This window comes from Loxodonta africana, chromosome 1 (assembly GCF_030014295.1).
Source record: "Loxodonta africana isolate mLoxAfr1 chromosome 1, mLoxAfr1.hap2, whole genome shotgun sequence".
NCBI classification, from domain to species: Eukaryota; Metazoa; Chordata; class Mammalia; order Proboscidea; family Elephantidae; genus Loxodonta; species Loxodonta africana.
This window is the reverse complement of record NC_087342.1, coordinates 198,895,439-198,913,365: the sequence shown is the minus strand read 5'-3', so window position 1 is coordinate 198,913,365 and position 17,927 is coordinate 198,895,439. Positions and strand designations below refer to the sequence as shown.

General features: G+C 36.9%; 1 protein-coding gene across 1 annotated transcript in view; it reads right to left on the bottom strand.

Annotated features, from left to right (window-relative positions):
* Positions 1–9,524: 9,524 nt before the first annotated feature.
* The window catches only part of ENPP1 (ectonucleotide pyrophosphatase/phosphodiesterase 1), an 85,964-nt gene continuing 77,561 nt past the window's right edge, over positions 9,525–17,927 (bottom strand). Inside the window, exons 22-25 of the mRNA XM_010592283.2 lie at positions 17,395–17,475; positions 16,417–16,549; positions 14,427–14,589; positions 9,525–10,071 (exon numbers count right to left, since the gene is read on the bottom strand). Coding sequence (XP_010590585.2) covers positions 9,901–10,071; positions 14,427–14,589; positions 16,417–16,549; positions 17,395–17,475 — 548 coding nt within the window. The 3' untranslated portion in view covers positions 9,525–9,900. The remainder of the gene's footprint in view (positions 10,072–14,426; positions 14,590–16,416; positions 16,550–17,394; positions 17,476–17,927) is intronic.

Below are 17,927 nucleotides of genomic sequence, written 5' to 3'. Positions count from 1 at the left end.
CCACCTGTATACTCTAGGGGAGAGGGATGCTCTTTCCTCAGAGACCCTTGGGGGATGATTCTCAGCCCACTGCCTTGTTCAGAGAGTGACCCCCTGCTGCAACCAGATACGTGTACCTACACCAATCACCCCACCCCTCTAAGACTGTAGGACAGGGCTTGTACCACACACTTGATGACCAGCTACCTGGACACCTGAGCTGAATCCATACAAGAAAAGTGAATGGACTTCTAGACTGATATACCTGATAAAAGCTCTAGCCATCTGGTGACAGGACATCAGAGCTTCAAAGGTGAAAATAATCAGGCCAGCTCACTCCAGCAACCAATATGGGCATATCAAAACAAAACAAACCAAGAAGCTAGGATACAGTAAGTAAATATAAAATAAACTAATACAATAACTTATAGATGGCTCGGAGACAACAGTAAATATCAAATCACATGAAGAAACAGACCATGATCACCTCAACAAGCTCTCAAAACAAAGAATAAAGGGATCCTCTAGATGAAAGTGCCTTCCTAGAATTACCAGATGCAGAATACAAAAGATTAATACACAGAACCCTTCAAGACATCAGGAAGGAAATCAGGCAATACACAGAACAAGTCAAGGAACACACAGACAAAGCAGTTGAAGAAATAAAAAAGGTTATTCAGGAACATTATGAAAAATTTAATAAGATGGAAGAACCCATAGACAGACAGCAATCAGAAATTCAGAAGATTAACAATAAAATTACAGAAGTAGACAACTCAATAGAAAGTCAGAGGAGCAGAATTTAGCAAGTAGAAGCCAGAATTTCTGAACTTGAAGATAAATCACTTGGCACTAATATATTTGAAGAAAAATCAGATAAAAGAATTAAAAAAAAAATGAAGAAACCCTAAGAATCATGTGAGACTCTATCAAAAGAAATAACCTATGAGTGATTGGAGTACCAGAATAGGCAGCGATAAGAGAAAACACAGAGAGAATTGTTTAAGATTTGTTGGCAGAAAACTTGCCTGATATTGTTAAAGATGAGAAGATATCTATCCAAGATGCTCACCGAACTCCACATAAGGTAGATGTGAAAAGAAAGTCACCAAGACATATTATAATCAAACTTGCCAAAACCATAAAGAAAGAATTTTAAGAGCAGCTAGGGATAAAAGAAAAGTCACCTACAAAGTAGAGCCAATAAGAATGAGCTCAGACTACCCAGCAGAAAACATGGCGGCAAGAAGGCAATGGGATGACTTATATAAAGCATTGAAGGAAAAAAATTGCTGGCCAAGGATCATACGTCCAGCAAAACTGTCTCTTAAATATGAAGGTGAAATTAGGATATTTCCAGATAAACAGAAGTTTAGGGAATTCATAAAAACCAAACCAAAACTACAATAAATACTAAAGGGAGTTCTTTGGTTAGAAATCAATAATATCAGGTATCAACCCAAGACTAGAATACTGGACAGAGCAATCAGATGTCAACCCAGACAGGTAAATCACAAAAATAAATCAAGATTAAAAAAAATGCTCAAAACAGGGAAACAGAGATGCTATTATGTAAAAGAAGATAGCGTTAAAACAATAAAGAGGGACTAAGAAATGAAGTCATAGATCTTTCGTATGGAGAGAAAGACAAGGCAATATAAACAAATAAAAGTTAGGTTTAAATTTAGAAAAGTTGGGGTAAATATTAAGGTAACCACAAAGGAGACGAACTATCCTACTCATCAAAATAAAATACAAGAAAAAAATAGAGACTCAGCAGAAACAAAATCAACAACAAGGAATAAGAGGAAAAGACAATATATATAAAAAAAACTACTCAGCACAAAAAATTAAGTGGGAAAAAGAAACTTTCAACAACACACAAAAAAAGACATCAAAATGACAGCACTAAATTCATACCTATCCATAATTACACTGAATGTAAGTGGACTAAACGCAGCAATAAAGAGACAAAGAATGGCAGAATGGATAAAAAAAAACATGATCCATCTATATGCTGCCAACAAGAGATACACCTTAGACTTAGATACAAAAACAAAAACTCAAAGGATGGAAAAAAAATATATCAAGCAAACAACAATCAAAAAAGAGCAGGAGTGGCAATATTAATTTATGACAAAATACACTTTAAAGTTAAATCCACCACAAAGGATAAGGAAGGACACTATATAATGATTAAAGTGACAATATACCAGGATATAAAACCATATTAAATATTTATGCACCCAATGACTGGGCTGCCTTAAAATACATAAACCCTATCAGCATTGAAAAGTGAGATAGACAGCTCCATAATTATAGTAGGAGACTTCAACACACCACTTTCAGTGAAGGACAGTACCTCCAGAAAGAAGCTCAATAAAGACACGGATGATCTAAACACCACAATCAACCACTTGACCTCAAAGACATACACAGAACACTCCACCCAACAGCAGTCAAATATACTTTCTTTTCTAATGCAAATGGAACATTCTCTAGAATAAATCACATGCTAGGTCACAAAGCCTTAGCAGAATCCAAAACGCTGAAATATTATAAAGCATCTTCTCTGGCCATAAGGCCATAAAAGTAGAAATCAATAACAGAAAAATAGGGAAAAGAAATCAAACACTTGGAAACTGAACAATACCGTGCTCAAAAAAGACTGGGTTACAGAAGACATTAAGGACGGAATAAAGAAATTTATAGAATCCAATGAGAATGAAAACACTTCCTATTAGAACCTTTGGGACACAGCGAAAGCAGTGCTCAGAGGTCACTTCATATTAATAAATGCACACATACAAAAAGAAGGGCCAAAATCAAAGAATTATCACTACAACTTGAACAAACAGAAAGCGAGCAACAAAAGAAACCCTCAGACACCAGAAGAAAGCAAATACTAAAACTAGAGCAGAATTAAATGAAACAGGAAACAGAAAACCAATTGAAAGAATTAACAAGGCTGAAAGCTGGTTCTTTGAAAACATTAACAAAACTGATAAACCATGGGCCAAACTGACGAAAGAAAACAGGAAAGGAAGCAAATAACCTGAATAAGAAATGAGATGGGTGATATTACAACAGACTCAACTGAAATTAGAAGAATCATATCAGATTACTATGAAAAATCGTACTGTAACAAATTTGAAAACCTAGAAGAAATGGATGAATTCCTAGAAACACACTACCTACCTAAACTAACACAGAGGTAGAACAATTAAATAGACCCATAACAAAAGAAGAGATTGAAAAGGTAATCAAAAAACTTCCAAAAACAAAAGCCCTGGTCCAGACGGCTTCACTGAAGAGTTCTTCCAAACTTTCAGAGAAGAGGTAACACCACTACTACTAAAGGTATTTCAGAGCATAGAAAAGGATGGAATACTCTCAAACTCATTCTATGAAGCCACCATATCCCTGATACAAAACCAGGTAAAGAAACCAAAAAAAAAAAAAAAAAGAAAGAAAATTACAGACCTATATCCCTCATAAACTTAGATGCAAAAATCCTCCACAAAATTCTAGCCAATAGAACTCAACAATATATCAAAAAAATAATTCAGCATGACCAAGTGGGATTCATACCAGGTATGCAGGGATGGTTCAACATTAGAAAAACAATTAATGTAGTCCATCATATTAATAAAACAAAAGACAAGAGTCACACGATTTTATAAATTGATGCAGAAAAGGCATTTGACAAAGTCCAACACCCATTCATGATAAAAACTCTCAGCAAAATAGGACTAGAAGGAGGATTCCTCAACATAATAAAGGGTATTTATACAAAGCCAATAGCCAACATCATCCTAAATGGAGGGAGTCTGAAAACATTCCCCTTGAGATCGGGAACCAGACAAGGATGCCCTTTATCACCACTCTGATTAAACATTGTGCCAGAGCAATTAGACTAGATAAAGAAAGAAAGGGCATCCAGATTGGAGAGGAAGAAGTAAAAGTATCTCATCTGCAGATGACATGATCTTATACATAGAAAACCCTAAGGAATCCTAAGAAAACTACTGAAACTAATAGAAGAGTTCAGCAGAGTATCAAGATACAAGATAAACATACAAAAATCAGTTGGTACTGGTACAAAAACAGATACATAGACCATTGGAACAGAACTGAGAATCCAGACATAAATTCACCCACATATAAGCAGCTGATATTTGACAAAGGCCCAAAGTCAGTTAAATGGGGCAAAAGACAGTCTTTTTAACAAATAGTGCTGGCGTAACTGGATATCCATCTGCAAAAAAACTGAAACAAGATCCATACCTCACACCATGCACAAAAACGAACTCAAAATGGATCAAAGACCTAAATACAAAATCTAAAACAATAAAGATCATGGAAGAAAAAATAAGGACAATGTTAGGAGCCCTAATACATGGCATAACCTGTGTACTAAACATTACTAGCAATGCAGAAGAGAAACAAGATAACTGGGAGTTCCTAAAAATCAAACACCTATGCTCATCCAAAGACCTCACCAAAAGAGTGAAAACATTATCTACAGACTGGGAAAAAGTTTTTAGCTGTATTTCCCATCAGTGCCCGATCTCTAAAATCTACACGATACTGCAAAAACTCAACTACAAAAAGACAAATAACACAACTGAAAAATGGGCAAAGGAGATGAACAGGCACTTCACTAAAGAAGACATTCAGGTAGCTAACAGATACATGGGGAAATGTTGACCATCATTAGCCATTAGGGAAATGCAAATCAAAACTACAATTAGATCCCATCTCATTCCAACAATGCTGGCATTAATCCACAAACATGAAACACAAAATAATAAATGTTAGAGAGGTTGTGGAGAGACTGGAGTACTTATACACTGCTGGTGGGAATGTAAAATGGTACAACCACTTTGGAAATCAATTTGGCGCTTCCTTAAAAAAAAAGCTGGGTGGAAATCCTGATGGCATAGTGGTTAAGCACTATGGCTGCTAACCAAAGGGTCAGCAGTTCGAATCCGCCAGGTGCTCCTTGGAAACTCTATGGGGCAGTTCTACTCTGTCCTATAGGGTCGCTATGAGTCAGAATCGACTTGACGGCACTGGGTTTGGTTTTTGGTTTTTAAAAAGCTAGAGATAGAACTACCATACGATCCAGTAGTCCCACTCCTTGGAATATATCCTAGAGAAATAAGAGCCTTTACGCGAACATAATATGCCACCCATGTTCATTGCAGCACTTTTTTACAATAGCAAAAAGATGGAAGCAACCAAGGTGCTCATCAATGGATGAATGGTAAATAAATTATGGTATATTCACACAGCGGAATACTACACATCAAAAAAGAACAGTAATAAATCTGTGAAACACTTCATAACCTGGAGGGATCTGGAAGGCATTATGCTAAGTGAAATTAATCAGTTGCAAAAGGACAAATATTGTATAAGACCACTATTATAAGAACTTGAAAAATAGTTTAAACAGAGAAGAAAATACTGTTTGATGGTTACAAGAGAGGGGAGGGAGAGAAGGAGAGGGCTTTTCACTAATTAGATAGTAGATAAGAACTATTTTAGGTGATGGGAAAGACAACACACAGTACAGGGGAGATCAGCACACCTGGACTAAACCAAAAGCAAAGAAGTTTCCTGAATAAACTGAACGCTTCAAAGGCCAGTGTAGCAGGGGTGGGAGTTTTGGGACCATGGTTTCGGGGGACATGGAAGTCAAATGGCATGATACAATCTATTAAGAAAACATTCTCCATCTCACTTTGGAGAGTGGCATCTGGGACCTTAAATGCTAGCAAGCAGCCATCTAAGATGCATCAATTGGTCTCAACCCATCTGGAGCAAAGGAGACTGAAGAACACCAAAGACACAAGGTAATAATGAGCCAAGGAGACAGAAAGGCCACATAAACCAGAGACTTCATCAGCCTGAGACCCGAAGAACTAGATGGTGCCCTGCTACAATCGATGACTGCCCTGACGGGGAACACAACAGAGAACCCCTGAGGGAGCAGTAGAGCAGTGGGATGCAGACCCAAATTCAGGTAAAAAGACCAGACTTAATGGTCTGACTGAGACTAGAAGGACCCTGGTGGTCATGGTCCCCAGACCAAGACAGGAACCATTCCCAATGCCAACTCTTCAGACAGGGATTGGACTGGACAATGGGATAAGAAAAAGATGCTCGTGAAAAATGAGCTTCTTGGATCAAGGAGACACGAGACTATCTTGGCATCTCCTGTCTGGAGGAGAGAGGGCAGAGGGGGTCAGAAGCTGGCCAACACAAAGAGAAAAAGTAGAGGGAAGGAGTGTGCTGTCTCTTCAGAGGGAGAGCAATTAGTAGTGTATACAAATTTTTGTATGAGAGACTGACTTGATTTGTAAACTTTCACATAAAGCACAATAAAAAAAGTAGTATATAAAAAAAAGTGTGTTAAGATATAACATAACCCAAGATAGAGAATCCAAATTTGTCAGTGTCACCTGAGTGAGATTTTAAAAGTTATGAAAATTTGAGCAATGAGGACTCAGGATATCTGGACTCAGGATATCTCAGTCTCATTTAAAAACATCTCTCAGAAGTTCATACCAGAAAACTTTCAATTCTGAGACCCCTGTTTCATTTCCTTTATATCACAATGCCTTTAAAGAGTATGCATAAGAAAATGTTGATAATGAAAATTCCTAGGCATTGGGGGAAAAATTATCAAGATATGTAAAAATCTTATTTCCTGGATATTGTTTTTTATCTCTACTCTGAAAGGTAGGATTTGTTCTGAGTTGTGAATCTGTCATGGCATGAAATCAGAAATGACTTTTCAATGAAGTTATTTTTATTAAAATCCTCAAATTGCCCTTCGAATTGAGGATTTATAGACAAGCATAAAGTTCAATTTCAGAGAAAAGTGGGGTTTAAAACTGGGGTTTGGGTGGGATGAAACTGGCTTCTTTTATGTTGCTTCCTTCTGCTATACTATGGGTATAATACCTACTCCAGAGATCTTGCCACTTCTAGTAGGCTGAAGCATATTTTATGGATCGATGATTTCTGGCATGGATATGCTTTCTAGTAAACATTTTTATTTTTTCTTTACCAATCACGATGTATACATAATGGTGAGGGTGAAAACAAAAATTTCACATTGGAAGCATCTATGGAGGTTACAAGTGGGAAACTTTCCCTCTGGTTTTGGACCAGTCTAAATACTGGAGGGATATTTATATATGACTGGCGCTTGCTTTTACCTAGAAGTCTGATTAAATGTAATTAAAATACCCCAAACAAGGATATAGGTCACAGATCAGAAATGGATGTTTACTGTGAACCTGAAATGAACTTTGGATCTTTTTTCTCCTTCCAAGAATACAGCCGTGGTTAATAGTCAACAACCCTTGGACTCAGTATCATATCCCTGGAGAAACACTACCCTCCACTCCCCATCCCTCTACAAACATATCCACAAAGGAAAGCAGCCAAGCTTCTGTATACATAAGTTTTATTTGTAAACCCACATTTATTTTGTTTATATACCCACATTTCTTAGTTTGGAGACACCTATTTTTTTTTTTTTTTATAGATTTTTTTTCCCCCTTACAGTATTCAGACTGGCCAAAAACCAGGGAAAATGTCCTTGAATTGTAGCCATGATAAAATTTTATTTAATACTTATGAAAGCACCCACACATCAAATTCCTGTAATAAGCTTCAGCACGAAGTGTAATCACAATGCTTAGCTTCAAAGGTCAAACGCCAGTTCCTATTATAGATAAGCATATTCCCACAGAGCAGGGCAGCTATTGTTGTGGCTATCAGCAGAGAAAAGCCTAGGGGGGTGACAGCCTCTCCTGGAGGGGTGGATGGTTTTAGCTCCATACCCCTCTTATCTCTTTGAACAGGATCAGACCAAACTGCCTTACAGTCCTTGGGACCCCACTTACCTACTTACCCTGCTGGAACATTAACAGTTGCCTTCTTCCCCCTAAACTCTGCGCTTTTCTTGGGAATATTTAGAAGTTCCATCTGGTTCTCTGCTCCGCCATGAATGAACTGACTAGCATGAAATTTTCTACGGAAGTTAATTATCTTATTTAAGAAGTATTGAACTGAGGCACAGCAGCAAATTTACGGATTAAGGTTTCAGTTTGCATTTGAAAAGCAAAGTATAGCCTCAGTTGTAGAAAGCAGGGTAAAGACATTTCCATAGATGGTCCTGCAAATTTACCATTCAAATTGGGGGATGGAGATCAGTCACATGTTTCAAACTGATGAAATACTGATTGGAGGGTCTCTTTCAAGAAAAGAAAAAAAAGAATACTCTATAAAAGCAGCTGAGAAAAAGAAAGTTAAGTAGGAGGAGATATGTATACTCTCTCCTTTAAAGAGGCAACATAACATTTATGTTCTGACATTTCTTTTAAGAACAAGAGATTATAACAAAGCAAGAAAAATGAAGTAGTGAAGTAGTTGTACATTAAGTTCAACATTGTGACACTTGTAGAAAATAAGTTGCAGTACATGGAAAAATGCCAAAATGTATCCATTCAAGAGATGATAGAAGGCCCTTTCCTTACCTTGTTCATCCAAAAATCTCCAATTCATCCTTCAAGTCTTATCCCAAACACCACCACCTCTGGAAAGCTACTGCTGTTACTGCCAAGAAGCACCAAGCTTCTCCTCAGTGCTCCCTGGCCCTTGCCCAAAGTTCCATTTTAACATTCACCACTCTTCAGGGATCATTTACATTTCTGCTGTCCCCTCTGTCTCCCCAAGACTGTAAGCCCTGAAAGACAGACACTGTAACCTGTTCATCTTTGTATTTTTGGTGTATAACAAAGGGAAGTGGTATCTATCCATTAATTAAGCTTTGCTAAGATGTTTTATTGTATCCACTCAATGGCAACTAACAATGGCAACAAGATGTTGTAAGTAGAGTCAAGCATGTGTCTGTGCGTGATTTAAAGAATATACCTGAACAACAGATGTGAAGTGATGGTGACATGTCCTCCAAATCTATGGAATTTCAAAATGAACAGCTCAACACAGGACAGCTCTGCTGCTAGCGGGGTCATTTTTGTACACAGAAGAAATGTCCTTAAGAGCTTGATAAAAAATGCCACCTTATATGTGCTGACAAGTTCTTTGAAGTTTCACGAAGATAACACATGTTTTTAATAGTCTAAATAATCACTTTGGAGCTATTTTCAACCTATGTGAATTGCCAGTGAGCGGCATGGGAATGTTTTTCTTTCTTTTTTGTACAAAGGTAGAATAAAATGTTCTATCAGGTAGATATATTCAATTCACAGATCATCCCTGAAAGTTTAACTTGTTAGAGCTATTCAATCTGAAGAAACCCAATCACAATGAAAACTAACACATGATTAATATTTTGGCTCTTAAGGCAGTATGCACAAAAGAGAAATAGGATCTCAGAAATATTTGTGCTTCCATTAATTTTTTGACTAAAATTAAAAGCAATGAAAACTTAAGTTAAAAGGAATCCAGAATGATTTTTAAATTCTTGTGAAGATACTAACGTAACATGAACTACTCCAGTCCTATTCATTGGTCTACTGTTTGCCAGCTCCATAAAAGTTTATTAAGATTCAAATATCTGGTGTCCCAAGAATGTTCATACCTACTTCTCCCTTTAAGAGAAGCAGAAGAGCAGCTTTAGGTATGGTCTATCTTTATTCCAGAAAATGTGGACAACGCATACGATTCTTACACATTCAAATATGTGCGAGACTGAATAGGAACACTCTTACTGCTGAGCTGAGTCCACAAGTTTCCCTGAGATGTACGTATCACAGAGGATTCCCAGTTCTAACTCTGTTTGACAGCTTCCAAACAACGCGATAGTGTGAACAGAGGATTGTACAAAATATAAGCTTCTTTAAAAAAGATTTACGTTGTATTTTTAGAATTAAAAAAAAATTAGTCTTCTTGGCTGAAAGTTGACAAATGTGTTTTCAACTTTAAAACGTCTGAAACCGGCTCTTTTCTTTCTTGATAAAAGCTGAGTCCAGTGATGTGCTCAACATCTGTGATCCGTGCTCTGTGTAACTTCATCAACTCTTCAACCCATAAGGATTCATGCTTCCCATGCTAGGAGAATGGGAAATAAAGAAAAATCATTGGAAAACAATCAGTTCCAAGCTCTCCATCTCCCCGCTTTAAGTAATCAGCTATGATACTTTGGCTCCCAAGTATCAGATAATAGAAAATTTGTTAGCATAGTTCCTGCTCTTGAGCAGGTCACCATCGTATTTGCTTAATTAGATATATCAAATCTTGGTCAAGGAAAGACGACCTAGTATATACAGAAGAGTGTAGGGTTAAAAAAATGTTGACACTCAGAAGCCACATAGCATGGTAGAAAGGATATGAGAATTCACATGAAGAAACTTAGATTCAAATCTTGGGTTCTACCACTACTTTACCAGGTAAACTGGGGCCAATTATTTAACATCCGAATCTGGATTCCCTTATGAGCACCCTTTTTATAGGGTTGCTTTGAGGATTAAAATGTAATAAATGTGTGCAAATGCACTATACAAACACTAGTTCTCATCAGAATGAGTTATTTGCTCAGTTGCATAAAGAATGGGTTTGGGCATTCAGCATCCCATTTTTGGTGACTGGAGTCTGGGGTCTTAAAAACTAGCAAGTGGCGATCTAAGATGCATCAATTAGTCTCAACCCACCTGGAGCAAAGGAGAATGAAGAATACCAAAGATATAAGGTAAAGATGACCCCAAGAGACAGAAAGGGCCACATAAACCAGAGACCACGTCAGGCTGAGACCAGAAGAACTAGATGGTGCCCCACTATCACTGATGACTGCCCTGACAGGGAACACAACAGAGAATCCCTGATGGAGCAGGAGAGTAGTGGGATGCAGACCTCAAATTCTCATAAAAAGACCAGACTTAATGGTCTGAGACCAGAAGGACCCTGGAAGTCATGGTTCCCAGACCTTCTCTTAGCCCAAGACTAGAACCATTCCCAAAGCCAACTCTTCAGACAGGGATTGGACTGGCCTATAGGACAGAAAATGATGCTGGTGAGGAGTGAGCTTCTTGGCTAAAGTAGACACATGAGACTATGTGAGCAGCCTCTGTCTGGAGGGGAGATGAGAAGGCAGAGGGGGACAGGAGCTGGCTGAATGGACACAGGAAATACATGGTGGACAGGAGAAGTGTGCTGTCTCATTAGGGAGAGAACAGCTAGGAGTACATAGCAAGGTGTGTAAGTTTTTGTATGAGAGGCTGATTTGATTTGTAAGCTTTTGCTTAAAGCACAATTAAAAAACAATGGGTTCGGGGAAGTGGTAAAACACAATTTCATTTCTGGCAAGGTAGTAGAGTCTTAGATGACTTGAAATCAGAAAGGAATTAAAGGCAGATACTCTGGCAAATGCAAAGATAATGGACAAAGCAGGTAAGAGGGACAGAAATCATACATGCATGTGGTAGTATAAGTTTCTCTGAAAAAGGCCACTGGAGAAAGTCAGATGAAGAAAGTATCTACCAGTTAGCAGGCTATGATTGTTTGACTGTTCTTTAAAGACAAACTTCAATAAAGGTTCATGGTCCTTTGGAACATTATTCATTGAAAATGTTGAATACAGACTTTTCACATAGTTGGGAAATAGATAAACTCCATTTTCCCATTAACCTCCAATCACCCACTATCCAATACTACTACCCCATGCAGTTTCCTTCTCTGTAGGAGCTCTTACTCTTTCTCTAAGGAGAACAGCCTTGACTCAGCAGACTGTCTGGCCAGTAGATAATTTGTCAACTGTTCCAACTTTCATGGAGGTAGATAAAATATGCACACAAAGCATCTGTTCTCTCAGGACAATATTCAACTAATCCTTAGACACTACTGCAGGGATGAAACAAGGATAACTAACTGACTGTTGACATTCAATTGCTAAGTATGTGTGATATACTTTCAAATAATCCTCTCTCCAGTTCTAATTCAATAGTTTGTGCCTTCTAGGTCCATTGCTATTATAGAATTTGATAGATACTGGTACAACAGCTTTTGGAATGGTAGAGATGGAAAAGGAACTCAATGCCTAACTCACAGCACTTAACACCATATTGGTCAAAGAGATTTAAGCATAAGCCTTTTGCTGCCTTGCTTTTTTGGGGGGGAGGATACAGAATGCACATGTGATATGTAGAGAAACAGAGCTCATCTTCAGCCCATGTGGAACAAAGTCACATGCTAAGAGTGATGTAGCAGAAAGACAAAAAATGTCTGGATGCCTGGTGGTGTTGCTGACCCAATGTGCCATATCTAGACTGTCTACCTCAGGAGTTCCTATTACATGAGGAACTCTTTACTTGCTCAAGTCACTGTAACTGGGTTGTCTGTTATTTTCTGCTGAACACAACTCTGATACATTTAATAACAATTTAATCTCTCAAGGAGGGTAGAACTGCCCCATAGGGTTTCCAGGGAAGAGCTGGTGGGTTCTAGCTGCCAGCCTTTTGGTTAGCAGCCGAGCTCTTAACCACTGTGCCACCAGGGCTATGAGATAAAACAATAAAAAAGGGAATACTTGGCATGTATCCAACAGTTGCCAAAATGTTGATCATTTAGCAGTTAGATTCCCAAAAGGCAAATAAAAATAGTTGAAATCTTGCTATTCTATATTTAATTCTGAAAATAAGGAAAAATAACTTGATGGGACATGTATTCTATGAGGAATGGTCAAATTGTTCAGAAAGTTAATCATAAAAACAATTAAGGAGAGACATGTCTTCAGTTTTTCAATGACTGGTACATAGAAAGACTACTAGATCAAGGATGGCAAACAGCCCACAGCAGATATCGCTAACTGTTTTGTTCACTGCTGGGTCCCCAATTCTAGAAGAGTACCACAATAAATATTTGCTATATGACTAAATTTTTTTTTTTTTTATATGACTAAATGGCTGGACCAAAGAAGGGGTAAATGAATTAATGGAGGAGTGAATAAACGAGCAATCACAGCACTCTTTCCCGCTGAGCTCAAATGAGGCCTCAAGATCCTTTTGACCACAGGATCCAGGAATCCACCACCCATCCACTGGAACTGATATGAAAGCCAAAATCTGCTTGCTGACTCTGGTCTAGAGTGACTTTATGTAACGTCAATGGAAAAAAAGGAAAAAAAAAAAAAAAAAAGCTAAAAAATGTAGGAATCACTCTAAAAGAAAAATATTGTGGCTCACCTAATGAAAAACTTAATTATTAAAATTTTAAGTAGTCTTTATGTTCAAAGAGAAATAAGCTGATATAAAACAATTGTTTCCAAACAAATACTGAAATGACAAGAGAATAAGAAAAAATACTTAAGGATAAACATACTTTCTAAAAGAAACTAATAAACAGAAAACTCATTTGAAATGTTGTCTACCCACAACTTTAAAACTAATTTATGTTGGTCTCAACCCACCTGGAGCAAAGGAGAATGAAGAACACCAAAGACACAAGGTAATTATGGGCCCAAGAGACAGAAAGGGCCCCATAAACCAGAGGCTACGTCAGCCTGAGACCAGAAGAACTAGATGGTGCCCGGCTACAACCGATGGATGCCCTGACAGGGAACATAACAGAGAACCCCTGAGGGAGCAGGAGAGCAGTGGGATGAAGATCTCAAATTCTTGTAAAAAGACCAGACTTAATGGTCTAACTGAGACTAGAAGGACTCCAGAGTTCATGGTCCCCAGACCTTCTGTTAGCCCAAGGCAGGAACCATTCCAAAGCCAACTCTTCAGACAGGAATTGGACTGGACTATAGGATTTTTTTTTTTTTTTTTTTTTTTATATATAGGATAGAAAATGATACTGGTAAGGAGTAGGCTTCTTGGGTCAAGTAAACAAATGAGACTATGTGGGCAGCTCCTGTCTGGCGGGGAAATGAGAAGGCAGAGGGGGTCAGAAGCTGGCCAAACAGACATGAAAATAGAGGGTAGAGAGAAGGAGTGTGCTGTCTCATCAGGGGGAGAGCAACTAGGAGTACATAGCAAGGTATACATAAATTTTTGTAAGACAGACTGACTTGATTTGTAAACTTTCACTTAAAGCACAATAAAAATTAAAAAAAAAACTGATTTATGACAGTGCTGATCCCTCTGGAATGATAAATCCAGTTTCAAAGCAAGAATAAATTCATACTGTAAATAAACCTAGAACTTAGTAGCTAACCCACAGGAGGTCACTAAGTTTTTACATTCTGATCTAATTTTTAATGTCTTTAACAGATGGCAAGAGTGGTATTCTCTGAAGGTAAATCATCTTAGAGGATCAAATTTAAAAACCATTTTGTAATTTCAAAGTGCATGTATATTCAAGAGTTATGTTTTTCCTACAATAATATCAGATGTGAGACACACACACACCACACAGATAAACACATTTATGTTTTCAATGTTTAAGGTAAATACACAAAAGCTACTTACCACACAGCTCTCACTGTTATCAGTCCTGTGAGGCAAAATGAAAGCTAATGTGTCTAAATTTTCACACTGCAAGGGAGTCTGCGATGTATTTTCACAGCTTGTTAGCACGATGAAGAAATGAGTTGGAATCACAACTTCTTGATTACGGATGAGTTTGCGGTTTCTGTAAAATATGCCAGTATTCACTTTAAGAAAGACGTAACTACCTTCCTTTTAATGACTATTTCAGTAGGGCATGCTTCTAATATATCTAAAAATAAAATTCAGCAAAATTATTAAATATATTAGCAATTATTATAAAAAGTGAATAATCATAATATCTCAATATATTCTCTCAGATTGATAGACAGTGATAATTGGAAGACAGTCGGACAAATTCAATCTGAACAATTTTTATTTTCTATACAAATTTGTTGAACTTTGGAATTTTCTTTTTAGTTTTACCTAAAAACCCTGGAATGTAGATATTAAAAAAAAGTGAGACATCTTTTTTAACACCTACAGCCAAGATGTTAATGCATTATTGATGGCCTTTTAAACTCTATGCACTTATGGTATGGGCAGTGGCCAGAAAGAGAACTGGTAAGGATTTTTATTTCAGTTCCTTTAGAAAGGAGATGTTGCTATGAATTCACCATTGTTTTAACTGGCTTTTCTTTTGTATCCCAATTATTATTATTTTTTCCCTTATTGCATGTTATCAAAGATGTCCCAAGTAACATCTTTATATCATCTTAATTCTCCTATTTCCTTTGGCCTCAAAGTTACGTTTTATAATACGCCCTCTTCCCCACCCCCAAGCACATTCCACAATTTAAAGTGGCAGGATCACTTTTTTCAAATGCCATCTTATATGGAATTAAAATGTGCAAAACAGATTAAAGGAGAAGACTCTGCATGAAGCTGTGAGTAGGAAGAGTGTAGACTCCTTTATCCATTCTATCACTGCAGCCTATGAGGCAGCCATGTAGGACCCTTATGCCTGAAGGGATACAGTAAGAAAACTGCAATTTTTACAGACTACTAGTTTTGTTTTTTTTTTAACATGCTCACAAGGAGCCCTGGTGGTTAAGGGCTTGGCTGCTAACCAAAAGGTCAGTGGTTTGAACCTACCAGCTGCTCCATGGGAGAAAGGTGTGACAGTCTGCTTCAGTAAAGACTGACAGCCTTGGAAACCTATAGGGCAGTTCTACTCTGTCCTTTAGGGTTGCTATAAGTCGGAATCAACTCCATGACCACGGGTTTGGTTTTGGTTTAAAATGTGCTCACGGATATATGCATAAACAGTAGCCCCTAAGTCAACCTGGAAAAGTTGGAAAGTTCTCAGACAGGGAGTAGATCTCAGTAAAAGCTTCAATCTCTTTCTCTCTCTCTTTTTTTTTTGGCAGCCTGAGTAGCAAAATTGCTTCAGAGAGTCTTAAAATTATTATTTTAATAAAAACCAACCAGTTTCTAAAACGTTCTATTCCTCTTCTTTTATAAAAACAACACCATTGATGACTTCCTCAAGATGGCTACTGCATCATTCTCTGCTTGCCAGAGATGGATAAATGCCACGACATTCATCAGAGACCACTAGGCCTGGGACACTACAGCTGTATAACGCTACTCATTCTTTGACCTATAACGTCTGTAGCCACCCCAGATGGTTCTTCATCTTCTAACTGACAGTATATTAACGGTAATAATTAGCCCTATATACAGATTTTCAACTAAATCAAAGTTGTTTCTTGCTTCTTTAATGCATAGCATTTAAACTCAGCTCAAGAATTACTCATCTGAGTTGAGTGAGAGAGATATACTAAAAAAATATTTAACTGAACACTGAGAAATATCAAAATTATTCAGATATCTCAGGGGGTTCCAATGTAGTCAGAAATGTCACGTATGTAAATAAGAATGATACCAGATAAAAAAGGTTTTGCTGACCCAACTGGACAGTAATTCCATTTGACAGCCATTTTTACAAGTAAATGAAATATGTTCTTACTTTTTCAGAGTCTCCAAGGAATCATAAAGTCCATCATAATCAAAGTCAAACACAGGACCACTGACGACATTGACGCCATTTCTTTCTTCAGCATACCTTTGCAATAGGGTGCCATGGATGTAGTGCCATATAACTGAAACGGGAACGGAGAATAGTGTAGTTTCAAAGGACAAGGTATCATGTTGTTATGTGAAATAAATTAACAATATGATCCAAAATGATCATTTGTAATAATTAGAGATAAACTAAGTTTGGCTTCTGCCTTAATGTGAGGCCAAAATCCATTGTTCAGCTTTGGCCTTTGAGGACCTAGTAGGCAAATGTTGAATTCAACTCTATTTCAGGCATTCCTGAACATGTACATCATCATGAAGTTGGGCTCACATACCATCTTTAAGCATAACATCACTAAGGCAAATAAGGCATGTTATTCAGGTTCATCGCTAATATCTGAATATTCCCTTTGAAATATACACATTTCTAGATATAAATTAGAGTAAAAAATCTTTTGGTTATGCTTTATATTTTGAAATTCTGTATGTATGTCAGTTTAAGTAGTAAATGTATATTTATTCCTGAACAGTCAAAGACTGCAATAATTAATAATGATGTAAAATCTATTAATTGTAAAATAAAAACAATTATTAAGAACTTCCAAATAGTTAAATAGGGAAACAGATTGATAAATAATATAAATATTAGCAGACTGTATTCACTAGATAACTTTAGGAAGAACGTTATATGCTTTTGAGTAAAAAATGTTTATAAACATTTAAATACAAAGCAGAATGTAGATATTGGAGTATATAATAATCTTGAATTGTTTGGTATACCAGTATTCCCAAAGTTAAACAGACTTTTAAGATGTATTTGATATTCAGTAATTTAATTTAGACCATAAGTTCTATTAGATACAAATTATAACTATATGTACAGAAATTCACTGAAAGTATCAAATATAGGGTTGAAAATTTATACCTTGAAAACTCGGGTACATTGGCACTACATTACTGGTAAGCAGTGCTTCAGAATATATTTGCCTTGAACCTTTATTTAGTTCTATAAAGAAAAAAAAAAAAGACAGCTTTGTCATTCTTAACAAGTAATATTAGAAATGATAGTTTATTAGAGGAGTGTTTAAAAAAAATTAGCTGAGCATCATCTTAAATGTGCAAAACGTCCCCAGGTATTCGGTAAAGGGAAAATGCAATATGTTGGTCAAGTTTCTCAAAAAAAAAAAAAAAAAAAAAAATCAAATATTTAGATCTTTTCTTCAGGATAAATTTCTCAAACAAAAACTTTGAAAAGAGTAAGAGCTGTAAATGAAATGTATTAAATTTTACCTTATTTATTTCATCTAAAATATCTTGTGTGACAATCTTCTTTTCTTAAACTCTTTCATAGTGAAGAGCAAAGAAGAGAATATCTGGCTTCAGAACAACACCTACTATCCAGAAAAAAACATCACAGGATGCCTGCTTTGAAATGCTATACAAGGCTTCTTTGTATGA